Source organism: Peromyscus leucopus, chromosome 2, assembly GCF_004664715.2.
Source record: "Peromyscus leucopus breed LL Stock chromosome 2, UCI_PerLeu_2.1, whole genome shotgun sequence".
Taxonomy (NCBI): Eukaryota; Metazoa; Chordata; class Mammalia; order Rodentia; family Cricetidae; genus Peromyscus; species Peromyscus leucopus.
This window is the reverse complement of record NC_051064.1, coordinates 142,407,180-142,434,973: the sequence shown is the minus strand read 5'-3', so window position 1 is coordinate 142,434,973 and position 27,794 is coordinate 142,407,180. Positions and strand designations below refer to the sequence as shown.

Genomic DNA, 27,794 nt, shown 5'->3' with positions numbered 1-27,794 from the left:
GGGAATGAGTGGGAGGGAGGCTAGCGGCTATTCTCACTGCCTCCCAGGCCTGCAGAAGCCTAGAGATCAAAGGTGATCGGGCCTGCTGGTGTGGAGAGGCCAGGGCAGGCTCCCTGGCCCCCTGCCCGCTCCTACCCACTCTTTCTCCACGGGTGACACAGCGCCCTCCCTTGTTATGCAAGCTCTATTTGAACACTTGGAGTTTGGGGCTCCCCTTTGCCCCCAACAGGCAGTCACGGACCCCACGGAACATCCAGGATTGAAAGCCAGAGTCAGTTTGAACCATCTGCGGCTTTATTCCAGAGCAGAAATAAGTTGTTTTCTAACAATAAATATAAAAAAAAATAAGTTAAGGTTCAAAAAAACAAAACAAAAACAACCCAATAAAATCAGTAACACTGACAGCATACGACAGTCGTCCAAAGGGGCGAGAGATGAGGTGGCTGGGCAGTGAGCCCCCTCAAGTCTGGCCAGCCCCCAGCCCAGGAATGTCTACTGCAGGGCATCCTCGTGCCCAGCCCTGGCAAGGTCCCTGCCACACGCTCACTCTTTCCACAAGTATAAAATATGTACTTAAAAAAAACCTCAACACAAACAAGCATCCTGAGGGGGCCCCAAGAAAGCAAGAAACTGGCCCTCCAGGGCAGAGGGCGGGGCCCTGGGTCTGAAGAAGGCACTGGAAGATTGCTGTGGCTCCACCCAGCAACCTACCCTCTGACGAGGGGTGGGGCTTACAGCGTCCTAGTCATCTGGTCTTGGGCTGAGGGCCCAGCCTCAGTTCCTGAGGTGGCTTCTTGGGGAGAAAAGGTGACGGGAGGTCCCGTTTGGAAATGTCTCACGTGGGTGTCAATGGTCTTGGTGGCACTCTAGCCCCAGGGAATGCTGGGAATGCAATGGCAACTGCTAAGTGCTTAGCTGGGTCCTTGGAAGGGGAAGAGGCCCCTGCCCAGAATCCAGGAGTTTCCCTAGCCCGGCCAGGGTGTCTTCAAGAGCCGCCTGCAGAGTCCTCAGGGTGGCGTAGATGCAGAAGTAGAAATAAATTAAGTCCTAGTGGCCTGGCATCGGTCGGCGGGGAGACCACTGTGTTTTTTCAAGTATTGTTGGTCAAGGTGGGCACAAGGCCCTGTCGGACTCAGATGGGGATCCCCACTGTGTTCACCTGGTCCTTGAGTCCCAGCAGGCTGTAGGCAATGCGCTTCTGGTGGCCAGGGAGACGCACCCCAATCCTCTTGATGTCGCTGTGGGTGGGGAGGGAGAGAGGGAGAGTTAGGAACAGGGCTGTGCAGTGTGGCCCAGCCGGGAGTGGGCAGGGGGAGAGAGGGAGAGCTAAGAGACAGGGCAGGGAGGGAAGCAGGGCAGGGAGGGGGATTGAGGACCTGTGGTGAGGGTGATCCAGTTATGAGGGAGGGGGTCACATCCTAACGTGGCCTGCCACCTGACTCCAAGCAGCTCTTCACAGGGGTGGGGGGAGGGCGCTCTTTATGTGTGTAAAGCATTCACACGTGTGAATGCACGGGGAGGTCAAAGGGCCACCTCATTTTAGGAGCTGCCCACTTTGAGACAGTCTCTCACCAGCAAGCTCCGAGGATATGCCTGTCTCCTCCTCGGCCCTGGGATTTCACGGGAACCACTGAGGCCAGCTTTTTTGATCTGGGTTCTGGGGATTGAACTCAGGTCCTCCTGCTTGCCCAGCAAACACTACTGGCTGAACAATTTGTCCAGCCTTAGATGCCCTTCTTACCCCTGTAGATCAGGGGACTGAAGTTCAGAGAGGCATAGGGACTTTTCTGAGGTCACACAGCTGGGAAGTACCAGAACTGAGAGCTATACCAGCAGTGAAGACATGTTTTCCCGGTCTGTCTCTCTAAGTGGCAGGGGCATCTCCAGGCAGTGGCTTTTCAAGGACCCTCTAGGAGTGTCCTATCAAGGCCCTCCATCCAAGGACCGCCCCGTCCACCACCTCCATTCCCCTACACTCTCTCTCATCCCAGCCCCTCCCTAGTAGCTAAGGTTCTACTAGACTAGTGGGTGAGGCCTGCAGGTCACCAGAGGCAGGCTGCCTTTCCTTGTGGAAATCTGAGGGATAGTGGTGTCCAGCTGAGGGGTTAGGATTCAGTGCCAGGCTGACGTTAGGTCCCAGGGGACCCATGAGGAAGGAGTAGGCTCTCCTGGCGCACCTCCCCTCCCCCATTCTAGGTAGAACCGCGGAAGCTTTCAGGAGCTGTCAGCAGATGTCTGTTGCTAACTAACTCCAGGAGTTTTCTCTTCTGCTCTGCTCACCCACCAGCCCTAGCTCATGAAAACACCCAGGTTTTTACAGGCCAGCTCTCGGCTGTAATTGGAGCTAATTATATGGTACAAGCTCCGGGAGTTCGCAATGCCGGAGACATGACTTTCCCACAGGCTCAGAAGAGCCAAGCACTGAGCAGGGACGGGCAGACCCAGGTGGGGAGGGAGGGGGGAGCTGCTTCTGCTGCGGCAAGAAGGCCAGGAGGTAGATGGGGGGTTGGCGGGGAACCTCCAGGCCTACCAGAGGGGCTGGGATGTTTCTCACAGCCCTTCAGGGACCACAGTGTGGGGACTGGAGAAGTACAGTAAACACCAGGGGAGGGGCTCTTAGGGAAAAGGCGGGGCCCTAGGCAACCCCAGACTTACTGGGGCTGATCCCACCCTGCGGTGGGGATGTAAACATCGCTGGAGGGCTCTGACCCCTGCCCCACTTCAAGGCCCTCTCCCCAGCACGGCAGTTCCTTGGTTCCTTTCACCGTCTGGTAGTCTAAAGATTCTCAGGCCAGGTTCATGGCAAGGCTGTGGTGGGTCTGGTTGCACCTCCCAAGCCCATTTCTTTTTACGGAGATGAAAGGCTAGGATGATGGATTCCTGAGCGCTGTGCTTCTTCCCCAAACCCCACAATCAACCAGCTAACCAACCAAGCAGCCTTCCTTCCTGAGCCAGGGTCTCGCTGTAGAGTCCTAGCTGGCTTGAACCCATATGTGGACCACCAGGCTGGTCTCAAACCCAGAGACCCACTTGCCTCCTCCTACCTCCCCAGTGCTGCCATTGAAGGCTGCCTCTTCCTGACTCCAGATAGAACAAGGCACTGGGTGAGAGTCAGACAAGCCCCCGGGGTCCAGGCTGGTTCCGGTTCCCACCTCATTCCCCTGAGGGATGCAGAACAGCCATCCCATTCACCCTCTGTGTAGGAATGACATAAGCCAGGTCACTTCTGTACCCTCTCTCTTTCCCCTGAGCTAGCAATCCTGTGAAGGTAAGGACCCACGAAGACCTACTATGCAAGAGGGTGGGGGTGGAGGCACAAGAGTCCCCAGAGACCCGAATTGTCTCATTCACACCCAGCAAATGGATTCAGATTCTTAAGACCCATCTGGAGCCTATGCCCAGCTTGCACCAGGATGCTGCAATGTGCAGCTTTAATGCTGGGCGGGCCTGGCCTTTGGGCCGACCGTTTTGTTCAAGGTACAGTGCAATAAAAGACTTTCTGTGCCAGGTGGTGGCGGCACACGCCTTTAATCCCATTACTCGGGAGGCAGAGGCAAGTGGATCTCTGTGAATTCCTGGCCAGCCTGGTCTGCAGAGCGAGATCCAGGACAGCCAGGGACTGTTACATAGAGAATCCTATCTCAAAAACACACCAAACTAAACCCAAACCCAAACCAACCAACTAAACAAACAAAACTACTTTCTATATCAGGTCCTCAAAAAGTCATTTTGATTTTATCCAGCTCAAAACCCAACAAAGTCCAAAATAGCGTGGGGGGACACGTGCTGAGAAGAGATGGATGGAAAGCATGGGGAGAGGAGGCCAGGTCCTTGGAAAGGGAGTCTGAGGGGACTGGGTACTGAAGCCTAAATCCTGACCCGACCCGGAAGGAAACTGATTTCGTTTGCCGCCAATTCCTGTTGGGCTCCATGGTGTGGCTGTGGCCGCCACAGTCTGTGGGTTTAAAACGTGCTCAGATCCATCCCCACATCCTCTCAGAGAGGCAGAGGCAGCCCTATGAGCCAGTGGGTCTGAGCCCAGGAGGAAGGAGCGTTCAACGACTTCCGGGCTTTATCCAGACACTTTCCAAATAACCCTGGAGCAGGCACACTGCCTGCTTGTGTGCTCTGCCCGTCCGTCCAGGAGCCTGTCCCAGCTCGTGGGAAAGGATTTGGCGAGGGGCGCCCCAGGCTATTTTGAGATGCTTCTAAGGCCATGTGTTTCCTGTAAACCTGCTCCTCACACTCAGTGCTGGTCACTAGAAGGAAGCTGTGCTTTCCTGGGGGAGAGGACTTGAAGGAACCCAGGGGGCTGACCCGGGTTGCCAGGGACATGGAGGGTGACTCGGGAACCAGGGCACAGAACCATGATTTATAAGTACCATGGGAACAGCAGAGCAGAGGAGATAAGGATCGAGACACCCTAAGCACCTGAATCACACACCCAAATCCCCACATCGAGAGATGGGCACCAAGGTCAAAGCTGGACCAAAATCATTTGCACTGCAGACCTGGGACATGAACTCGGGTGTGCCTGCAGAGCCGAAGTGTGAGCCGAGCTGCTGCTTGGCAGCAAGGGTATCCTGGGGTCTAACGTTTGCCCTCCATCTTCTCACACCTCCCTCTGGTCAGTTCTTCCCGTCCATTTCCCATGACCCACCGTTTTCATGGCCACGTTCATGACCAGCAGGTCAGAAGCTCAGCTGGGAGGTTGTCAGGGACCCCGGAGAATGTTTGAGTTTAAGCCCAGGTCCCAGAGCGGCTAGAACCCGGCCGGGAACATGGGAGGCCCGGGTCACCTCGTCCAAGCAGTTCCCAAAACCTTCCTACCCCAGGGCCTGTTTCTACTATGGCCTTGGACACTTGGATCCTGGGCTGTTGGGACCCACAACTATTTTTAGAAGCACAAAGGCTAAGAGGACAATGTTGTATCCCTCCAGGGACGGGAAGAGATGTCCCTGCCAAGGCTGTTCTGGGAAGGGTCAGTGATGGAGATGGGGTGGGGTGGGGTGCGGAGAAGAGTGCTGAGGAGTGACTGAAGTCACTTACACTGACTGACTAAGGGCATATCCAAGGCCAGCTGGGGGTGAGTGGCAGGGCTGAGTTAACCACACAGGGAGAGCAGCCTGGGAGAGGTTGGCAAGGCTCTGGTTCCCAGGCACCAGGAAAAGAACGCACAAGGCTCTGGGTCCTGCTTGATCGAAGCCAGAATCTGTGTTCCCAGTGTCTGTAGGATGCCGCTTATGTAAGCAATGATTCCCTGCACCACAGCCCAGGGTGGGCAAATAGCCCTCCACACACACACCACAGCTTAGTGATGACTGTAACTCCCAGTGCCTTCCTATTCTGGAGGGGGCTGGGCACCCAGCAAAGAAAGATATACATGGGGGGAGGGGGTAAAGGGGGGAGGGGCGGAGGAGAGAGAAAGGAGTGACAGTCAGTGCACCGGAGGCTGTCCCCAGAGGTGAACAGCGGGTCAAGGGCATCTACTCACTCATTGGACATCTGCACCACCTTCTCGATGGCTGTGTAGCCAGCCACCATGAAGTGTTCTGTGTATTGCTGCATTTTGATGCTCTCCAGCCACTCGGACACTGTACGGAAGGGGACTCCCTCGGAGCCACTGGTGCTGGGCAGCCGGATGGACACTCTGGGGTGGAAATCCATAAGCGATGGGTGAGAGGTTGCCAAACATGACCTACCAAACCCCTACCGTCCTAACTTGGGAAGGGCATACATCTGGCTGTGCCTCTGTTTCCCCCGAGCAAATGAAGAAGCCCGGACAGGGAAAAATGCATAAGATGCCCTTGGCACCCTGTGCCTCAGTTTCCCCACCTGCATAGAGCCCACCTTGCTGAGCCCCGTGCCTGCTCACGTACCATTTAAGCTGGTTTCCTGTGCTGGAGTTACTAGACCATGCCCGGCTAGTCCTTTTGCTTTTTTCAGTCACTGGGGAGTGAACCCGGGGTTTTGTGCATACCAGGCAGGCAAGCAATTTACCTGTGGGCTTCATCACCAGCGCTGACCTGTCACTTCTGAGCCCCTTCACACCCCTGACTCCCACCTAGCCATCCAGTCAACCCGAGAAGCCCAGCAGTCCACAGGCCTGGGACATGAGACTCACCGGGGATCAAAGTCAGCCAGGGTCTTGAGGGAGTCTGGGGCTCGGATGAGCTTGTCCAGGATGCTGACGATGTCAGCAAACTTGGGCCGGCGGGAACGGTCCTGCTGCCAACATTGCATCATGAGCTGGTAGATGGCCGAGGGGCAGTCCATGGGTGTGGGGAGCCGGAAGCCGTCATTGATGGCTTTCATGACCTAGAGGATGCAAGCATCAGGGTGGCCTTAGTAGGAAGGCACAGAGCTGTTACACAGACACCCCCTACCTCCTGCCCCGCTGCCTTGGAGGCCCCAACACAGAATAGGGAGAAGAGCCCAGAAACAGACCCTTTCCTAAGTATGTACACAGTTTCAAAGTCATCCATGAGGCAAGTGCTGAGGGGCCGGCCATCTTCAGTGCCACAGAGGTCAGCCCCACGTGTCCCGCAATCCAGCCTCCTCCCATCTCTACCCACCCCACAGACTGGAGTTCCTCCTCCCTGCCATGTCTCAGCCTGTCTGCATTACTTACTCTCCTAGGTCTCTGCAGGGATGTGATCCCCACAAGCAGAATCCCAGGCCTCCAGACTAGGTGAGGCACCAGGTACATGTAACATGCATACACAAATGCACACAATACACACATATATGTACAGACACATTCATATACCTACATACAGACATATGCACACATGCATGTGCCTACACACACACACACACACACACACACAAACACACACACACAGAGCCATGGGCACACATGCAAACACAAACACACCCAACACATATTTGCATGTGCACACAGTTCCTCTCCCTCTTGTTGACTTTGCATTCACTACAGAGGCTGGGTCCTCCCCCTGACAGACCACAGAACAGTATCTGTGAGGTCCCTACTGGATGTTCTTCTGTCAGGGCCCCAAGGTTTGGGATCAGTTTGGGAGGAAGAGGGACCTACCTCATGGTTTGACAGCTCCCAGTAGGGCCGCTCGCCGTAAGTCATCACCTCCCACATGACGATTCCGTAGCTCCACACGTCACTGGCTGAGGTGAACTTGCGGTAGGAAATGGCCTCTGGGGCTGTCCATCGAATAGGAATCTTGCCGCCCTGCAGGAGACCAGCCCCTGTTACTCCTGTCCCAGCCCCCCAACGCGGGGCCCCTTCTCTATGGGCCCAGAGTCACCCTTCAGTCCTCAGGTCCCAGATCCAGGGTAAAACCCTCCAGCCCTCCACCCCCAGGTGTGACGCCCCCTTCTCTGACTTACACTAGTGGTGTAGGTGGCCTCAGGGTCATCCTCCAGGACACGGGACAGGCCGAAATCGGACACCTTGCATACCAGGTTGCTGTTGACAAGAATGTTTCGGGCAGCCAGGTCCCGATGCACGTAGTTCATGTTGGCCAGGTACTTCATGCCTGATGCAATGCCCCGGAGCATGCCCACCAGCTGCAGCACGCTGAACTCACCATCCTTCTCCTGCAGATTATAGTCCCTCAGTGCTGACCGGCCCCAGAAGCCTCAGCTTCCATCCGCCTCCCCCCAGACCATGACCTTACCCTAAGGAACTTGTCCAGGGCTCCGTTCTCCATGTACTCTGTGATAATCATCATGGGCTTGTCTGTAGAACATGGACACAGGTGTGGGTGAGGACAGTAAGCAGGGTGGGGATACAGGTCAGCCAGGGTCAGGTGGCCCCGGATCCAGCCCCTTTCCCTGACTTCCTGGGGCCACCCCTGAGCACCTCCCGGGGCCTCACATTTAGAGACAACGCCCTCCAGGCGGATGATGTTGTGATGGCTGAACTGGCCCATAATGCTGGCCTCACTCAGGAAGTCCACACGCTGCTTCTCTGTGTAGCCAGCTTTCAGTGTCTTGATGGCCACGGGTATCTCCTTCTTCCCTGATGATGTCTTCAGAGTCCCCTTATACACTTCTCCAAACTCTCCTGCAGGCAGGCAAGGTGTGGGAAGTGTCCTCAGTAAGTCTGGGCATTGGGCAGGCCCTGCTCTGGACCACCCATCACCTGTCTCCTCCAGGTGCACAGTGTGTGGGTAAGCCTCACCTGCTCCAATCACCTTCTGCCTTGAGACACAGGATGGGTGGATCTCGGTGGTGAACTTCAGTACAGCCTGGTTGGGGTCTTCATAAGTGTGGGGGTCCACATAGGTCTTCAGTGGTTTCAGTTGTTCTGCAAGGGGGAAAGAGAAGCTGGGTCACAGACCGCTTGAGGAGGGGTTCCTGGGAGGTGAGGCTCTAGAGAGGAGGAAGCCACATGACTCGGGACCTCAGGAATATTTGGGTCAAAGGGGTTCAGCCAGAGATGCTGAGTGAAGCCTCTAGGTGCTCCATAGAGCTGAGAAAGCTCCTGCATCTTACCTGACTTGGAAAAATAGACATCCTCAGAGGACTGGCGAGCTCGCAGGTTCCTCCTCCTGGAAGAAACCCCCCGGGGACCAGACACACATGGTCAGTACAGCCTGTGCTGGCCAAAAGGACCTACCAACCATGCCCTGAACTCACTGCCTAGCAATCCACTCAAACTCCATCGGGCAGAGGGTCAGGGGAAGGCAGAGAAAACCACCAAGTCTGGGCTCACCCTTGGAGATCACTCTCTGCAATGGCCACATAAGCGGCCATCACAAGGGCTGTCCTCATTGAACTAGCTAGTGCATCCTGCCCCGTGTCCAGAGGAAGTTAAGGAGCGTAACGACAATGGCCTCCGTGGCCCCTAAAATTCAGCTCATCCTCCCATAGGCAGGGATCCCACAGGCTTGGATTAGATTAGGTTAAATAACCTTGGCCTGCTTGGGGCTCTGCCTTTGTCCCACCAGCCCTTGGGGAGCCCGGGAGGAGCTGTGGCTGACCTTCGGTGGATGAACAAGCCGACTCCCGCCAGCACTAGAAGCAAGACCCCGCCAACAGCTACACCTCCGATCACCGCCATGTTGGTGGAGCCTTCCGTCGCTGTTGGGAGAGACAGCTGATGAAGAGCCCCCACTCCAAATCCTACAGACACACCCCACTGCACCCAAAGCTCCCTGTAAGGACCTGAGAAGTCTGGGCACACCAACAGCACACGGAGTACTTTTACCTTCAAGTTTCCTAAGGATTAATTCCCCCCCAACCCCCCCATCACATTTTTCCCTTCCTAGATCCTCCTGCCCTACCCCAACTCCACGCCCTCTTTCTTCTTTTTAACAAACAAACCCACAAAGAAACAAAACCAAGAAACACACACACACAAACAAACACTCTATAAAAACAACAACAACAAAAAATGGGGAACCAAAATATACAAGCAGAAGACAAATAGATTTATTTTAATTATGAAAATACATATATGGGGTGGTATATGTGCACATGTGTGTGCAGGTGCCTGGCACTGGAGTTACAGGTGGCTGAGAGCTCTCTGACAGAAATGCTGGGAACTTGGGTCTTCTACAAGAGGAGCACTCCATCTTAACTGAGCCACCTCTCCAGACTCTCTCCTGGGGACATTAATGACCGTTTCATAGTCAGGCAGAGGGGGGCCTTCCTGATGGTCCATGGAGGAAAGTTTAAGGACCATAATCTTTAGCTGTTTGTTTGTTTCTAAATTGTTTTATGTGTGTTCTTATTTAAGTACTTATTTAATTTTTGAAGCAGAATCTCATGTAGCCCAGGCTGGCCTCGTCACGTCACCGAGGAGGACCTTAAACCTCTGATCCTTCACAGGCACACAGCAGGGGTTTATACATGCGTAAGGGATTGAACCCAAGGCCTTGGGGATGCTAGGTAAACACTTGAGCAACTGAGCTCTACCCCAGTATATTCAGGGTCTGAACTCAGAAATCTCACAGCCAGAGCCACAGCCTCCCTTCACCTCTTAACACTGCCCTGAATCCACATCCCTGGTCCTGCCTGCCAGCCTAAGTCCTGACTCTCCCCACATGTGGCTGTTCCATGCATGCCCTGGCTAAAAGGAAGGGGCACTTCTAGACTCTTCCACTTCCTCCTCAGCAATGTCCTATTTAGTTCAGGGTCCCTGGACTGGCCCACACCCTGGTCCCCTGACTTACACAGTGTCTGGAACTCATGCACTTTGCTGCCAGCACCCTGGCCCTCCTGCGTCAGGGCCTGCACCTGCACCAGGTAGGTGGTGTCGGGAGCCAGGTCGTCCAGGGTCACGGAGAAGCCTTCAGTGCGGCGCACATTATAGCTGTTGGCATCCCCCTGTGGGCAGTGGTGGTCAGAGGGGCAGGAAGTGAGGTAGGGCAGGGCGGCTTCGGCCAAGACCCCAGCCACAAAGGTGGTTAGACCCCAGGACTGCCTGAATCCCACACAGCCCACTCTGACTGGCTCTGAGAACCCAGAACATTCTCCCCTACAATCCTCTGCTGTGATGTTCTGGGAGGCCTCAGTTTCCCCGGATGCAGAAGGGAACCTCTCCAGATCGCTGCGCGCTGAACATCCCCATGGCCTGTGCTGACCCTGTTACCTTCTTGCGGTAGGTGACTTCGTACTTCCACACACGGCTCTGCTGTGGCACTGGGATGCTCCAGGTGACACTCAGTGAGGTGGTACTGCGGTCCTCCAGCCTCACCTTGGGGGGCTCTGGACAGAAGAGGGTGGGGAGGGGCGTGAGAAGTCATCAAGGGGTGAAGGGTGGAGAGACGGAGCACCAGCCGCCCCACACCCTTACTCTTCAGGCCCTGGCTTGGGTTCTCGGATTTCCGTTAGAGATCCCGCCCTGACCGACCAGGGGCTAGTCCATCCGAGGTGCCCTGGTGACGATTACAAACATATACATAATAGCTAAGACACTCGCTGATTGTCACTGAATCTTTCTGGAGACCAGGCAAGCAAGGCTCGAACAGCCTTACACAATATACTCTTTTTTGTGTGTGTTCTATGTAGGAATGTGTTCATGTGGATGTGTGCACACGTGCATGTCGGCATGTATGCGTGTATGTGTGTGTGTGTGTGTGTGTGTACATGTTAAAGACAGAAATTGACATCAAGCATCTTCCTTGTTTTTTTTTTTTTAAACTCTCGACTTATTTTTTTTAAGACAGAGGATCTCACTGAATCTGGAGTTCACTAATTCAGTTCGGTTCACTAATCAATGAGCTTCAGGGATCTGTCCTGTCCCAGCCCAGTGTTCAGATTACCCTGTGGTGTCACGTGTTCACACGAGTGCTGAGGACTCGAACCCGGTCCCCACGTTTGTGCAGCAAGCGCTTTCCTGACTGAACCCACCCTCCCAGTCCCGATACAACCTATTTTCAACAACCCTCTCCTCTCCCTGAAAAAAAAAAGAAAAAATAAATTTCCAGAGAAATACTTTAAGTCCTGGGGATAAGTAGTCCAGAGATGTCACATGGGGGCGGAGCGGGTATGTGTGCGTGTGCACGTGTGTGTGTGAACGTGTGCGTGTGGAGGTCAAAGGGTGTTTTCTTCCATTGTTCTCCATCTTACATTGTGAGGCAGAGTCGGTTACTGAACCCCGACCTGGCTTTATCAGCTGGGGACTCCCTGTCTCTGCCTGTATGGGTGCCAGGGGTCCACACCCCTATGGGGTGCAGTCCTCAAGTCTATGCAGCAAGTACTTACTGAACCACCTCACCATTCTCCCTCTGCCTCACGTGGGCCTTGAACTCACTACGTAGCTGAGGATGACCTTGAACTCCTAAGCTTCCTGCCTCCACCTTCAGAACATCACGCCTGGCAGGAATCTTACTATATATCTCTGGCTAGCCTCAATAGACCAGGCTAGCCTCAAACTCATAGAGACCGCCTGGCTGTCCCCTGAGTGCTGGGATGAAAGGTGTGTGCCACCACACCCAGGAAGGATGTTAGCCACTCACTCTTCGCCACTCTGAAGACGGCTGAGGGCCGGGTGCCTGTCTTCAAGTCCCACCCAAGCAGGTGCCCCTGCATAGTCATGACCGTCCCTCAGCTCACCTGTCTGGTTAATGCTGACGCTGGCAGTACGGAAGCTTCGGCTAGTCACCAGGCCGGAGACGCCGTTGCGGGCCTCAACAGTGAAGGTGTAGTTCATGTGAGGCTCTAGGTCACTGACTGTCACACTTGTGCGGGTCAGGGCCTGAGGAGGCTCTGAATAGCGCACACTGGCCTCACAGGGCCCGCACTCGCCAGACTCCGGCCAGCACTGTTCACAGGTGACGCTGTAGACAATGTCCTTGCGGCCCCCGCTGTCCTGGGGGGGTGTCCAACGCAGTTCTACTTTGGCACCCATGCCGATTGCCGTGAGGTAGTGGGGGGCAGAGGGTGGACCTGTCAAAAGAGTGGAGGTCAAAAGGGCTGCCCCCTCACTCGGCTGCCCCTCCCTAGATCTCTGCAAGACTCACGTGTGCAGGGCACAGACAACGGGTCCTCGGGTGCCCTGAAATAGCCTTCTTCACACTGGCAGGAGGCGGCACCCTCGGCTGATGGCAGGGTATGCTCCGGACACTCCAGGCAAGGGCTCTCGGAGGCCTCAGACTTGAAGAATCCTGGCGAGCAGGCTGAGAGGCACAAGGACAGACGGGAGGTCAGTTCCATATGCCCTTTCCCAGCTGTGTTCTTACTGACATCACACCCATGGCCAGTGCCTGCTGGGCGCCAAAATAACCTGTCCCAAGTGCCCCAAACCCTGGTATATCTGATGTCAGCTGCCTCTTGCAAGAAGTGTCGCACCTCAAAGCCTAGCATTCTAGGACCACAGCTTGCCCTCCGGCATAAATAGGTCCTATAACCTGATTTGTGCAGACTGGCCCGGCCGGATCGCTACTGTGTACAGCAGATGTGAACTGACCAGGGCGGAGATGGTAGCTGTGTACCCCCACCCCTGACTAACCGGCTGGCCTTCCCTAGTCAGGATACCCCCCTGCCAAGCTCCTCTAACCTACGGCTTGGTCTCTTTCCTGTTCCGGGGCTGGCCTCCGAGAGGCAGGAAAGGCCAGGCCCAGCTCTTTCCCTGGATCCGTTTCCAAAGCCATGTCATTTCTGCTGTGAAGGGGCCGCCAGGAAGTAGCCCTTCCTTCTTCAGCGGTCCATCCTGGCCCAGCTGGCTAGAGGCTCGGGCACCTGATTCTGGGGGCTTCCTCCCACCTTACCCTGCTCCCTGCCCGAGCCCTTTCCTGGCCTACAGGCAGGAAGCTGCTCAGACACGAGGCTCATCTCACGGGGCTCACCAGGGCTTGGGTGGTTTTGGAAGAGGCCAGAGTGCTGTTCCTGGGGACCTCCTTTTTCAACCCTGCATGGCCTTTTTCACTTTTTCTTCAGGGAGGGTCCTGCATCAGTCACTCACTGACCACCTCCTCTGCCTAGCCCCATGTGGTTCATGGACCCCAGAGTGAAAACGGAGACTCTTAAGTACAGAAGACAGGAGTGGGTGACATGCACAGTGAAATGGCTGGCAGGTCAAGGAGGATAGTTAGGCATCTGAGGCATCGTGTGTGTGTGTGTGTGTGTGTGTGTGTGTGTGTGTGTGTGTGTGTGTGAGGGACCTTCAGCTGGGGTTTAACAGCTGTGTAGAAGTTCAGCAGTTCCGAGGTCCCAGGGCAGGGAATTGGGGTGAGCAAGAGCTTGTCATATACAGGATAGGAGCAGCCTTCTTGATACAAAGAGAAGGAACAGAAGCAATAATGAAGTGGAGAAAGGCCTTGAATGTCATGGAAAGAGGTTCAGATTTTATCCTGAGAGCAATAGGGTGCCACTGAAGGTCTGATATAGAAAATGACAGTCACAGGGCACTGTAGGGGGAAGAAAATCCCTGGACAAAGGCTGCCTGATACAGGGCAGCCCTGGCCCACATGGCCTGAGAAACCCTGACCCCACCCCGGGAAGCCAATTCAAGTCTCCCGCCCTCTACAAACTTTTGGCCAAGCAGGCTGGAGAGCACAGCCTAGCTCTCCTTGGGCAATAGAGCAGAGGTGGAAGGGAGATGGGATTGAGGGCGGGGCTCTGTCAAGGGCTAGCCTGTGCCCTGTATTTGTTAGAAGTCCGGCAGACAACATCCTAACTCTTTGTGGCCCCTTGAGTTATCCCAGGCTGGCCCAGCCACTGGAGACACACACACACACACACACACACACACACACACACACACACACACACTTGAGAAGGGAGTTAATTCAGAACCAAATAGCAAGACAAAGGTACCTAGGACCAGCTCTTAACCTGCACAGAGCGTTAAGTTCCCATGGATGTACCACGACTACTCACTACTCGGTGCTGGACTTGCAGTCTCTTTAGTCCTCAAGGTGAACCTTTACATGTGGGTGTGGCTAGCATTCACCCCATTCTGCAGTTAAGAAAACTGAGGCTCTGACAGGCCAATTTGTTCAAGGTCTCCAAGCCAAAAGATAAACCGAGGATGCCTGAAGCCAAGCACCTCCTCCCCTGCCATCCCTTTCTGTTCCTAGGAACAGAATTTGGAACAAAGTTCAGCGCTGTGCAAGCCATGAGTCTTGCTTTACCAACCAGAAGTCCTGACTATAGTCAGAGCGGCCTGGAGGGGAGCGCCCAGATCTTCCCAAACACCACCCCAATAGTCATCTTCTCCAAGCTGCAAAGCCTCCTAGTGGGTTTGGGAGAGCTCTGTGTCTCTGGCCTCGCTCCCGTTACATAGCTGTTACAATACAAAAATAGCTCTCTCCTTCCCTTAACTTTCACACAAAAATGAGAGGCAAGAATGCCAGGCCCCGCCGATCCCAGCTTCCAATCCCCTAATGCTCTCACTTAAACCCAGAGACGCCTGCATGTGAGTAAGTGTTGGTTCACTGGGGACCAAGGTCAGGAGACTGGGAGACGGAGGCTCTAGCCCCCAAATCACAATTGCCTCCTCCCAGCCCCTGTGCTCAGTGTGGTCACAAAGGCCTGAGCCACCTGCCAACCCTTATGTCCCGGCTCCCCCACCATCTCATGCCAGGAGAGGAAGTGGGGGAAGAGATGGGTTCTATTCTTTGGCCCCAGAGCCTGGGGGTGGCCTGCCTGCCGGCAGGAAAAAGGGAATTTGGAGAGATTTCCGCTGCGGATGTGCCAGATAATGCACGAGAGGCGGCGTCTACAGGGCATGCGCTTGCCTGCCGAAACCGCACCGCCCCCCTCCCTCCTCCAACCACGGAGCCCTGGGTCACCCCCAGGCCGTGCCTGTCAGAGTGTGCAAGTGTCTGGGGGAGTCCCAGAACACATCGGGAAGACCACCGGGACCCCCAGCATTGCTTGATTCCCCAACATCCAGGGCAAACCACAGCAAGGGCCTCACACACACAAATACACCCACCACACCAGGCACCCACCCACCGCCCATAGCCAGCCAGCTTGACTCCTCTATAACCTACACCAACTGTTCAGTTTCAGGCTCCTTGGTGCGCCAATCGGGCTCTATTACTCAGGTTCAAGTTCACCCAACAGAAACAAGCCCAACCTACGTGTCTGGCACGACGCTGGGAACTGGGATATGGTGGTGTGACGGAAAGATTAGCATCTTTTCAGCTCCAGGGGAATTCACAGCCTAGCTTTTATGCCTCATTTGAAATTATCTGTGCACATATGAGGATCCTCTCTCCCCCCCTCCCTCCCCCCTCTCTGAGACTGGCAGTTTCAAGAACAGCATCGGAGTCTGGTCTATCTGCCCCACGTGTGGCTCAGCGCGGGGCCTGATGTGAAGGAGAAGGCGCTCAATGGATGGGACTTGAATAAATGAAGGGGTGGATGGCTGAGTGAAGGAATGAAGGAGTGAGTGAATGGGAAACTCGCCACGCACAGTGAAACATGCCAAGGGTGTACTCAAACTGCAGTAGTGAGCGGCGTTTCAGCCCCTCAGGGACACCATCTACTTGGACACCCACCTGGCTGGCACGAGAGCCTGGCCGGGGCACACCTGGGCACCTGTAGAGTGTATCTCTGGCCCCAATTGCCTGGCAGGCCTGGGCCCCTCCACACAGAACTGGGGCACAGGCACTGCACAGCTATGGGGCTGTGCCCTGGTTTTTCCAGTTCGTGATGCCCGCCCCTCAGGTGGCAGCGCAGGGTGACTCAGGGACAGACGCCCTCTGTGTGGCGCTAATCCAGCTCCCTGTAGAGCCCCTCCCCAGGCCCAGCCGCCGCCTCCCAGGCTTCGGTGAGGTGAGGGCAAGAGGGCAAGAGGTCAGTCCTGGTGGCAATCAGCCGTCCCAAGCCAGGAACAGCCAACGACCAGAATACCACCTCACCACCTCGGTCCTCTGCATGGAGCCTGGACTTTGTACCCCGACAGTGAACCTCAACCTGTGAGTCGATGACCCAGGGCATGGCGGGTGTCCCCAGCAGGCCTTGTGGTACCTACAGAAAAGGTGAGCCCCATTCCCGGTTCTCAGGGGTCTGCTCCTTTCACAGATGCCCCGGGAGCTATCTGTGGGCACATCCGCCACCCAGCAGATAAGCTAAGTGCTGCCCTCCGCCTACCCAGCTTCTCCCACCTCCAGCCTTTATCTTGTTTGGCTTTCTCTGCCTGCCTCCTTCCTTCCGCTCAGGGGACCCGCTTACCTCCTTACCTCCGGTAACTAGGGAGGGGCAGAGCCTGCTTGGCAGGGCCCCTGGGGCCTAGCCTTGCTCCTGGGAGCACAGGGATGAGGCTGGGGGATTGCCACCACAACCCTTACCCCTGAAACCCACAGAAATAAGACCTGGTATCACATACCAGGTGAGGCATAAGTCTGAGAGCCCCTGACCCCACCATGGTCCAAGATCACTGCTGTGGGCCCTGAGCCAAGAGTCCCTTCTCACCACAGTAAATCGTATGTGATAGCTCATATTGAGCTGACCAAGAAAATGACAACTTCTAGAATCCAATCACAAGGTCTCAGGGTCCCTGAGAGCCACTTGCAGATAGTGAGGAAAAAGCCCAAAGGGGCTCTGCCGTAGTCATAGTCATTCCACTCCCCAGGCAAGGGGGGACAGTGTATGCCATTTCCTCTCTGGGCCTTGATCTCCTCATCTGTAAAATGGGAGAGACCTCACCCTCTCTCGGTACTGTGCAGATTAGAGACCTTGCCTGTGAAATGTTTACTCTGGTACTTGGAATAAAGTATTCCTGTGTGGGATAGGGGGCCATGAAACTGGAGCCAGGCTGTGACATCCTCCAGAGGCCGGCCTTCCAGCTGCTGGGCTGAGCCGTTGGCCTAGGCCGCTGGCCACCTGCTCACCTGGCCTCGGTCTCCCTGGGCCGAGGCGAGGCGCCAGTCGGGGGCCCTACAGAAGCCAACACAGGACGCACAGACAAAGCAGCCCCCAGGGAGATGGCAGTCAGCCTGAGTGACTCCACTGTCCCCCGGACAGGGCTGGGGGGAGGCTGGAGGAGGCTGGCTCATTCCTGACATAGCTCTGGATAGTTACGGCTGGGCAGCATGCCCACCTGTCCACACTCGGCACCTGCAAGGACCCTCCTTTCCACTGACCACTTAACTCTTTCCTGACTAGTTCCAGCCTCCTAGGGGAGGAAACCCCCAGGAAGAACAGATATGCAGCCCAGTGACTCTGGAAATGACCTTGACAAGGTGCAGGTTGGCCAGGGGTACCACGCCCCCTCTCATCAGTAAAAGCTATGTCCCCAACACACCCAAGCAATGGCCCTCTAGTCACCCCACCCCTCCCTCTGATGGATCCCCAGCCCCGGTGCCAAGACCTGCCATCCCAGAACTGCCCAGTGAGCCCGTCTCCGTGCCAAGAGCTGAGTCAGGGATTCCACAGGATCTGGTCATTTCCTGTCCCACTTCCTGACCCATGGCGGCCTGGGTACTGTTGTGCACCATGGTTTAAATCCTGACATAGCTGTATGATTCCAGGTAAGCCGCTGAGCCTCAGTGCCCTCATCTATTCAGTGGGACGACCAAAGAGCCCTGGCCTCACAAAAAGGACATACGGACTCAAGGAGACAAACTTTTCGGGGCACACTGTCATCGAACCCCTCGGTGCCACGGCCACGGGCTGCCAAGCAGAGTGAAGAAGCATGAAGTTTGAAGTGAATTGTGTTCACCATGACTGAGTGCACACACACCATGGCACTTGCGTGGAAGTCAACTTGGCGGTTGGAGCTGGTGTTAACCTTCTACCTGAGAACTGAACGCAGGCTGCCAGGCTGGCACGGCAGGACCCTTTCCCTGCTGGGAAGAGGCGCAAAGCGGGAGTCAGGGCAGTGGGTGGCTGGAACCCAGAGGGCTCTGCCAGCTGAGTCAAGTGTCCCTCTTGGGAGCTGGTCCTCCTGCTGGGCCGGCTCCTCCAGAGCGGGGCTGGCTGGGCTCTTTACAAACCAAGCTCGCCAAGAACCCTGATTCCCAAGAGAAGGGAGCTGCCCCACGGCATGAAGACCCCCCCCCCAAGCCCCACTTATCTCCACAGGGTCTGAATCACCAGGGTGGAAAGTTTTCAACTGCCCCTCCTCCACCCCTGCATTCTTGTGTTAGGATGTCATGGGGGAGGAGCTCCTGGGCTCACTCGCCCTGTCCAGCACCCCCCTACACACACACACACACACACACACACACACACACACACACACACACGGTCATTGTCTGAGGCTGAGAGTGTGCGTCTGAGGTCACCTAAGCAGGGGCCACCTAGGAAAGGGGGCTCACTCAGCAGAGGGCATCAAGGATGATGGAGAAAGTCTCCTAAGAAACCGCTCACGCAGGGGCTTATGCACTGTATTAAGCGAGGTTCTAAGAACTGCCTTGAAAGGCGCATGGACCACCTATTAGAAAAAGCTTTGGGGTCTTTCAGCCTCCTTCTTGGCTAGCTAGGTGTGCAGGTGAAGGCGATCCCCCCCACCCCATTTTGCTCAAAGGAAATGACGCCAGAAATGAGGAGGGATCTACCCAGCTAGGGTCCTCCAGCAGGTATGCGCACCTGCAAGTCACATAAGGCCCTAGTCCCCCCTTGTTTCTGAACACCCAGCTTATCTCTGCAAAAGCAGCTTCCCAGGGACAGGCGACGGTGGCCTTCCAAAGGTCAGCTGCATTCCACACATGCTCTGCCCCAGTCACTTCCAGAGCCATCCATTGCAAACCTGCCGCGGCTGTACATTTCCGCTGTCACAGGCCCTGGCTGTCCCCACAGCTTCCGCTGTGTGAGCTCACTAATGCCCAGAGAGTCACCCCAACAGGGCCTTTTGCAATCTCAATATGTCATCAATAAACCCCAACAGGATCTGGGTCTGTGGCTCCAGTGAGAGCCAAATGCAGCCTTCTTCACAGCTTCTCAAATGCATTCAGGTGATTCTAGCATACCCTGGGTCTGAATCAACAAACTACTCAACTCTCTTCAAGGAAAAGCTGAAGCCCAGAGTGGTTAGGCAACTTGCCTGAGGCCACACAGCATGAGAATCAGAAATGGTTCCTGGGAACAGACTGCAGAGACCCAGCAGAGCAGGAACTATTCATGGGATGAATCAAAAAATAACAGCCACACACTTACAGGTCTTTATGTGTCAGGCACTGACTGACCTCAGCACTTTACGAGCATGAGATCATGTGATTATCACAACTACCCCCCAAGATAGATACTATGACCCTCTCCACTTTACAGATGATGAAACTCAGGCAGGGGAATGAAGGATACCGATGAAACTAGAGGGTTTGGGAACTGGGACCCATGCCATTGTTGTCCTAGACCCACAGCCCTCACACTGTCCTGGGAGGATCCAGGCAGCTTCCAGTCACAGGGCCATCATCGGGGCAGTGACATCTCCAACCTACTTACTAAGATGGTCCAATCCCAGGGCTGTGACCTCCCCACCAGCACGGCTTTCCACCACAGCATGGCTTCCCCACCACCCCAGGAACCTCCTCCACTCACCTCGGCAGGTGTCCTCAACCTTCTCGTAGCCTGCCTGGCACAGGCACTGTCCGATAGGCACCAGCCACTCGCCATTCACTGTGCAATGCATGAGGGGCTCCTCGCCCCCATATGGCACCACAGCATGGTCCACGCAGGTGCCAGCCACCGTGGCCAGGGGGTGTGCCTCAGAGACTGCGACAGCAATGGTCTCGGGGAAGCGAGCCAGGCTCTGCAGCATCTCAGGACATTTCTTGTAGTAGACGCGAACAGAGAGTAACGCCACGCAGGCGCCAATGTCCTGGAAGGCCAGGTAGAAGCCCTTCCGGGTGAGCGGCCCCACGATGCGCTCCTCCACATTCAGCTTGACGTTGCGAGCCTCAAAGTCGCTGCTGACCGTGATCTCATCAGGGGCTATGGTGTCGATCTTGGTGAACTGGCGCTTCTGGAAGTTGGTGCCATAGTCCACATCCGACTCTGCATAGTAAAGGTTGAAGGTCTCTTTGCAGGAGCTGGCGCCTCCCGGGAAGCTGTTGCAGTCACGCACCGTGAACTTGAGCTCGATGAAGATGCGTTCAGCCTCCTCCCTGTACACCCAGTTGGTGCGGAGCCAATTGTCCTGGTCACCAGACACCACGTTGCAGACGGAGTACATGTAGATGGGCATGTCATTCATGATGTTCTGCATTAAGTCCCACTGTGTGTGGGTAACAGGTGGGTTAGTAGGGGAGGGCACAGCTTCACAATTTTTTCCCTTCCCCATATTTTTTTTTTTTTTGGTCGTTCTATTGAGACAGTATCTCATGTAGCCCAAGCTGGCCTCGAACTCTCTCTGTCATGAGGGATGACTGTGAACGTCTGATCCCCTGCTTCCACTTCTAAAGTGTTAAGATGATGGATATGTACCACCACATCTGACTCTCGGTTCTTAAGCCCTCATTCTACAAGGAAGGAAAATAGGGACCTAGAGAAATGCAACCACAAAATAGCTGAGCCAAGACCTGACTATGGCCTGGGCGGTGGTGGCGCATGCCTTTAATCCCAGCATTCAGGAGACAGAGCCAGGAGGATGTCTGAGCTATATTGTAAACACGAGCTGATCAACTCCAGGGCTTGGAGGACCATCCATTGCTTTAACTTAACCATGTATGTCAACACGCATGGCACACAGTGATGACCCTAGTCCCCATGGCACCATGCCATCCTCCTGGTACTTAGAGAGGTCCTAGATGAATGAAATGTGTGAATAAATGAATGGGGGAAAAAGTCAATGAGTAAAATATGAATGCAAGTAAAGGGAACAAAAAAAAAAAAAAAAAAAAAAAAAAGAGGCCTGACCTGCCCTGTGTGACATTAGGCAAGACCCACGTGCCCCAGGGCTCAGTTCCCCACCATATGTAATGAATGGGATGAATAAGGCTATCTGCCTCCAACTGGACATTCCAGGGTCCCTGAAGTCTGTTCCAAACTCTACTTCAGGCCTCACTGGTGCCGTGACTTGGGATAGACGCAAGTCACTCAGATCTGGCCAGCTGTAGGAACTGTCCCTAGAGTTCCCTAGAGACACACCGTTCTCCCTGGCTCAGAGTCCCAGGACCAACTTAACAAGGGTGCATTGCACGCAAGGGAAACTGAGGCCCGAAGCACAGCGGCATCATTCCCAAAGTCCCCCCCAGCCTCTGCCTCCAAATCGGGGGTCAGGGCAAGATCACTCTAAAGCATAGCATAAAGGAAGATGTCCTCAGGGGTAGGAGGGACAGGGAAAGGGGCCCAGGCAGGAAGGGAGTTAATGTCCTTCACCATTCACCTCCTGCGCTAAGACCTCCAAGACAGGGCAGCCTTTAACCCTTCCTTCCCAAGATGCAGTGAGAGCTGTGAGTCCCTCTGCAGCATCCCATTCTGCTGGGGTCTTTAGTTGTCTCCCCAGCTGGGCCACCTAAGGTCCCTCCTGCCTGCCTAGCTCCAGTCTGCCCGGCCGAGGTCACTAACTCAGTCCTGTGTGGTAAAACAGTTTGGTCAAGCTGTTGTGTCTGATCCCGGCTCCCACCCTCCATCTCTCCTGAGACCCACAGCCCTCCTGCCCACTGACCCGCAGCCCTGCAGTTTCACTTACTCCTTTGCCATAGGGGTGTGTGAGCCAGCCGAGCTCCCCTTTCATCGCTGCGAAGTCCAATAGAACAACTGTAGGAAAGACGGGGAAGGACCAGTGAGCTGGGGCTTTCCCAGGAGCAACACAGCAGGACCAGCGTGGTGTGTGTGTGTGTGTGTGTGTGTGTGTGTGTGTGTGTCTGATACCCCAACCCCAGGAGCTACACATGACTTGATCTGGGAAGAGGCAGGACTCATGCCTGTCACCAGGGTTTCAGCTTTCAGCTATGCTCTCCCCTAAGTCCGTGTCCGTCCGTCCCCGTTCCCCCCCCCCACTGGGGCAGGGTAGGGCAGGCCTCAGCACTGCAGGACAGCAGCTGGGCAGAACAGAATAAAAGGATACCCCACTGCCCCATCTGTGTCCTTGAACAAGAGAACACTCCACACGGGCCACAGGACAGGACTGTCTGCTTCTGTCACGTCCCCCTGGCATAGAACGCCCTGACCCAAACCAGGCCACCCAGCACACACAGCAGCAGCGGGCAATCGGCACTGAAGTGCTTCATGAGGAAGGGTTGTTGGCCAGCCTTTCATGGTAGCACACAGCTTTAAGGCCAGCATTCCAGGGGTAGAGGCAAGTGGATGTCTAGGAGTTCTCAGCCACCCTGGTCTACATAGTGAGTTCCAGGCCAGCAAGGTTATATGGTCAGCAAGAAAAAAGAAAAGAAAGAAAGGGATGTTAACAAGAGGAGGGACAGATCTGGGGGAAGTGGGTAGCCTGGAAACGGATCTTCCCACCACAGTCACCTGCATGAAGGTCTCAAGGAGGAGCCCAAAGCTACACATCTCTGGCCAGGTCTCCTCCCTGGGAAAGCCATTCTTACCCCTGGCAGTGTGTGTGTGTGTGTGTGTGTGTGTGTGTGTGTGTGTGTGTGTGTGTGTGAATGATGGATGCAAATCCTCATAGGGGACTTTCCAGGCCCAGAGGGACCATTGGTGCCAATACCACACTATCCTCCCTCAAGAGACATCTGGAGAGGGCTGGAGAGACGGCTCAGCAGTTAAGAGGACCTGGGTTCAACTCCCAGCACCCATCCGGCAGCTCACAACTGTCTGTAATTCCAGTTCCAGGGGATCTGACACCCTCACACAGACAACACACAGGCAAAACACCAATGCACATAAAATAAAATTCTTTTTAATCTAAAAAGGGAGGCATCTGGGCAGAGGGAGGCTCTGCCAGGGGCTTCCCTGCACCTGGCCTGGCCCTCGGGCTCCTTCAGCCACTCCTTCCTCTCTGCCAAGTGCATCTGTTTCTCCTCCATTTCCAAGTGAAGGCTAAGTCATGCCACCCTCCCTGGAGAGTAAGGTGTTGGGGGAAACTGAGGCTTTGGACCCATGCAAGGTCCCCAGATTCAGAAGCCAGGGACTGACCCATGGTGGAGGAAGTAGGAACGGTAAAGTAATTATTTTCATGGGCAAGGTACCTTGAAGATGTGGCCTCAGAAGCTACACTCCTCCACACCAAGACCTAGGAGAATGGCTCCCTGGGGAACACTGAGACAGTCTAGGGCTCCAGATATAGGAGGTGAGTGGGAGTCATGGCCCTAAGGACAGTGCAGTTCAGCTGAGGAGTACATAATTAGGGGGCAAGTCCCACCACTATCAACAGTTAGCGGAGTGCTTGTCCAACACAGACAAAGCTCTGGTTTGATCTCAGACACCACACAAACCAGATCTGGTGGCGCACGCCTTTAATCCCAGCACTCAGGAGGCAGAGGCAGGTGGATCTCTGTGAGTTTGAGGAAAGCCTGGTCTACAAAGCAAGTTCCAGGCCAGTCAGGGCTATACAGTGAGACCCTGCCTCAAAAATAAATAAATGTCTTGAAATAAAACTAAAAAGGACAGCTGAGTATAGATCCAAGAGGAGCTCTGTGAGTTGAGGCCAGCCTGGGCTACACAGTGAGATTGTGGCTCAAACAGACAGAATGCTTTCTAAGGTTGCACAGTTCCCTTCCTAGGGAAGCCCCAAGGGCCTGTGAGAGGCATTACCACCTGACCCTGTCCTCAGCCACCATAGGAAGGGTCTGGCAGCCCAGACAAGGAAGAGGAAGTCTGAAGTGGCTCAGGTCCCACATCCCACAGTCGGTGGAAGAGGCTGTAAGTGGGAGACAGTGGAAGATGAGGTGGGGTAACGGCAGGGATTTGTTCAGACATGCCCAGGGCCTAACCTTAGGAAACTCACCAACCCCACAGGAATGGTGCTGGGCTTAGGTAGGAGGGTGGAGGGGAGGGCTGCTCTCAGTAAATCTCGGCATAGCACACACTTCACCACACACACACACACACACACACACACACACCACACACAAGCAGTGTGGAAACTTCAAGCTAAGCCCCTTGGGGAATGGGCTTTGAAGGGTTAACCTGTCAGGAGGGTCAGCCCAAGCCTGAATCTAGATAGAAATATCACCAGGTTCAATCTGAGGAGAAAAGAAGGCTTCGCACACCCCAAGGGCTGCCAGCCACAGCCCCCTCCCATGGAAATTCCCTAAACCCAACCACCAGGAACGGGGAGAGCCCAGCTGTCCCTCTGCCCTGACAGAGGCCCTGGGCTCTGGTAATCAAAGGTCTGGCTTATTGGAAGCAGGAAACTTGGGAGCCCCTTGGCATGACCCTCTCAGGGTTTCACCAAAGCTACCCTAGATAAAGTACCCCATAAGTCCTCTGTCCCCTGAGAGACACTGACGGGAGCAGGATGGGGAGATCTGCCATCATAACGCTACCTTTGTGGGCTACATTACTTTACGAGCTTTCCCACAATGCAAAGCCCCCCCTTGCCACCTCCCAGCTAACCTCATCCCTCTCTACCCAAGATCAGCTTACACCTAAAAGGGGGGGGGGAACCAGAGACTCCGGATGCAAAGAAGCATGGGACTGGGAGACAGACAAGGCCCTTGCTGAGCTAAGAAACCCAGCCCTCTCCAGGCCTCCTGAACCCCTAACCCCCATCCACCCGGGTCAGCGGCAAGCAGTTCTGGCTGGATGAGACAGCTAGATGCGTGGGTCAGACCCTCTGTGCAGAGAGGGCCTTGGCTGACGAGTGGTGGGCCTCCCTCGCTCTCTGTTTGTAAAGAAGGAAGGACAGGGGCAGTGAGATGCCTCAGCAGGCAAAGGAACTTGTTTCTCACCAGAGTTCCAACCCCAGAACCCACATGGTGGAGAGAACCAATTCCTCCTGCAAGTTTGAGCTCCACACTTGTCTTGTGTGTTGGCGCTAGCTCTCTCTCTCTCTCTCTCTCTCTCTCTCTCTCTCTCTCTCTCTCTCTCTCTCTCTCTCTCTCTCACACACACACACACACACACACAAATGTATATAAAAAGTAAAAGTTGCTGTAGAGAGGCAAATTCAGCAGCTGTCGAGATCCTAACTGGCTCCCTCTGGGTTTCCAAGTTCAGCAAAGAACGGTAGGAGGCTGCACAGCTGTGTCAAGGCTAGAAAGGAGACAGACCATACCTGGCCACAGCTCCCCCCCCCCCCCCGACAGTGAAACCAGTTGGGTCACAATGTCGTCGTCCCCCCACTCCCACTCCACCCCTGTGCCCCCACCCATCACACAGACATAGTCCCTGGTAGTTACTCCTTGGGAATCCGGAGCCTATACAAAGAATTTTCCACAACCACAGGGCAATCAATATGCACCCTTTTTCTCCTCCATCCCATGCAGAACGGGATTAATCACAAAGGCTGGGATGAGGAGGACAGATGCACCCAGAGGCACAAGTACAAGATTGTTTAAGGCTTCCCTGCTGGGGGCTGGGGGTCAGGAGCCCGCATAGCAAAGCAGACGTCTAATCCTCAACTCTGTGGCAGCCCAGGAAAGGCCTGTAGCAATTCCAGCTGTCTCTCCCTTCTCCCCAACCACAGTTCCCAGGAAGAGAGAGCCAGAGCTGAATCAGGGAGAGGGGGATGAGGGTCGCAGACGCCGTGCCCTGCCCTGTCCTGGGGCACACCTTCACAAAAAGAACTTCCCAGAGGGCCCAGGGGCTTTGAATGTCTTTGGGATGGGGCCAGATTGTGACACCCCTCCGCCTCAAACTCCCCACCCTCCAAGAGCTCCAAACTGGCCTTTTACCTTCCCAATGTGGAAGGCGAAAAGAATAAAGAAACTTCTCACCCACCAGGGTTTCCTCCACGCTTCCCCTGCTGGAGCCGGCAGGAGCCGCACTAGGACCAAAAGCAAGGAAAAGTTTTCTCTGTGGGAAACGGAAGCCAGCTCCAGCTGGGTGGACAGGAAGATCCTCGGCCAAGGGCAGGCCAGGAATCCCCATCCTCTCGGAGACCCTAGCTGAGGGACAACGCCCCCAAGAGCACCCCTGGCCGCGCCTTGGGCAAAGGCAAAATCTGCGGCCCCCCTCACCTTGCGTGGCTCCGGGACGCTGGGGCGGGGGCAGGTGATTCACTCCCCACCTCCAGGTGCCTGGGCTCCCGGTGGCCCCGAGATGACGGCTCCACACCGAGGGAGGCCGCAACCCCACCTGCCGCATTTCCTCCTTCTGAGTCACCCCTTGCTCAGAACACTTGACTTTGGGACTTCCTGTCCTCCCTCCCGGCACTTAACCTGTCTACCGAACCTGGGAGTGAAGCTTGGCAAGAAGGGAAGGTGTGCGTGGTCAGGGCTGACCCTAGGCGCTCCCTATGCTGACCTCTGGGACCCAAGTGAAAACGGGGGGCAGAGAAACCATCTTGGTTCAGGCCGCTGAGAAGCCCCCTCCCCAAAGAGCGGGGCCTGCACCCAAATGCCTTCCGCACGAACTCGGGACAGATGAGCAAACTTGGGTTACTAAGAAGCTGATCGCAGGGAAGAGTCCACTTAGACGCCTTCTTTCCTCCGAGGGACCCAGCGCGCCCTGCGGGGGTCGCGTTCCAGAAGCCGCCGCCAGCCTGCAACCGCGTGGCGGGCGCCGCGTCCTATTTTCCTCGGCCTCCGAGCCCTGAGCGCCCCAGCCTAAATCTCTTAGTTCCGGAGACCCTGGGATCCCAGGAGGGGGTCCCCCAAGATCGTCCCGACTGCAACCCGCGCGTCCCACTAAACCCAGCGCTCCGAGACCCAGCAGCCACAAGTCAGTTTCCAAAGGTGTGACCTGGAGAGGAGCGTGGGGCTCCAGCGCTCGGGGTCCCGTGGCCCGGGGTCCCTGCTGGCTGCGGCCACCGCGCGGACACTCACCTTCCTTTCCCTGTGCTGCCGCGGCCGCCAGCGCGCAACCCCACAGCAGCGCGAGGCAGCAGAAGCCGGCTGCTCGGAGCTCCATGCCGCGCCTCTCGCTCCGCGCAATCTCTGCTGTCCGCACGCCGGCCTCGGTGTCCCGCTCCTGCCCTCAAGCCCGCCCGCCCGCCACGGGACAACTTCTTCCCCTCCTGCCCCAAGTCCTTAATGGAAGTTGGGTGAGAACCCGCTCCTGTTCATTCATGCCCCGCGCTGACGTCACCGAAACCACGCCCTCAGGAATGTCTTTAAAGGGGCCGGGCTGACACCGGGACTGGAGGGCGGGGAAGTCAGAGGGAAGTTGAGATGGGGGAAGGCAGGGATTTGGGGAGGACTGTAGGGGGCCCTGTGCACAGGCAGGCATCTCCTCAACCCCAAGCCTTGAGGAGTTTGTGCGCTCCAAAGCGGCCCCAATGGTTAGTCCCCGGGGATCTGATCCCCAAGCCCAAATGTTCGGAATGAATCTGCGCTGAGCCATCCCTACCCTCGCCTTTTGCCCTTTAAGACCTGGGCCGAAAGCAGTTGTAAATCAAAGAAGTAGAAGCC

At 55.5% G+C, this 27,794-nt stretch overlaps 1 protein-coding gene across 2 annotated transcripts; it reads right to left on the bottom strand.

Annotated features, from left to right (window-relative positions):
* Positions 1 to 272: 272 nt before the first annotated feature.
* Epha2 (EPH receptor A2) lies at positions 273 to 27,437 on the bottom strand. 2 transcript variants are annotated; one of them, XM_028880696.1, is made up of 17 exons: positions 27,210 to 27,437; positions 22,007 to 22,074; positions 19,915 to 20,590; positions 12,447 to 12,602; positions 12,040 to 12,372; positions 10,574 to 10,689; positions 10,155 to 10,308; positions 8,961 to 9,060; positions 8,473 to 8,528; positions 8,159 to 8,284; positions 7,853 to 8,041; positions 7,653 to 7,714; positions 7,363 to 7,572; positions 7,055 to 7,204; positions 6,125 to 6,318; positions 5,495 to 5,650; positions 273 to 1,238 (listed from the first exon to the last, which is right to left on the bottom strand). In XM_028880696.1, the coding sequence occupies exons 1-17, from the start codon at positions 27,292 to 27,294 to the stop codon at positions 1,133 to 1,135; spliced, it is 2,937 nt and encodes a 978-aa protein (XP_028736529.1). In that variant the 5' UTR covers positions 27,295 to 27,437; the 3' UTR covers positions 273 to 1,132. The 2 variants fall into 2 exon arrangements, with proteins under 2 accessions (XP_028736529.1, XP_028736527.1); XM_028880694.2 differs by having other exon boundaries at positions 7,653 to 8,041; positions 27,210 to 27,393.
* Between the last annotated feature and the right edge of the window lie 357 nt (positions 27,438 to 27,794).

What these genes read in the sequence shown, in the direction of transcription:
- Epha2 (XM_028880694.2), bottom strand. Translation starts at nt 27,294, where the DNA reads ATGGAGCTCCGAGCAGCCGGCTTCTGCTGCCTCGCGCTGCTGTGGGGT. An exon ending in TGTCTATTTTTCCAAGTCAG is followed by an intron (nt 8,285 to 8,472) that starts GTAAGATGCAGG and finishes TCCCCCTTGCAG; the next exon opens with AACAACTGAAACCACTGAAG. An exon ending in GTGGTGCAGATGTCCAATGA is followed by an intron (nt 1,239 to 5,494) that starts GTGAGTAGATGC and finishes CCCCACCCACAG; the next exon opens with CGACATCAAGAGGATTGGGG.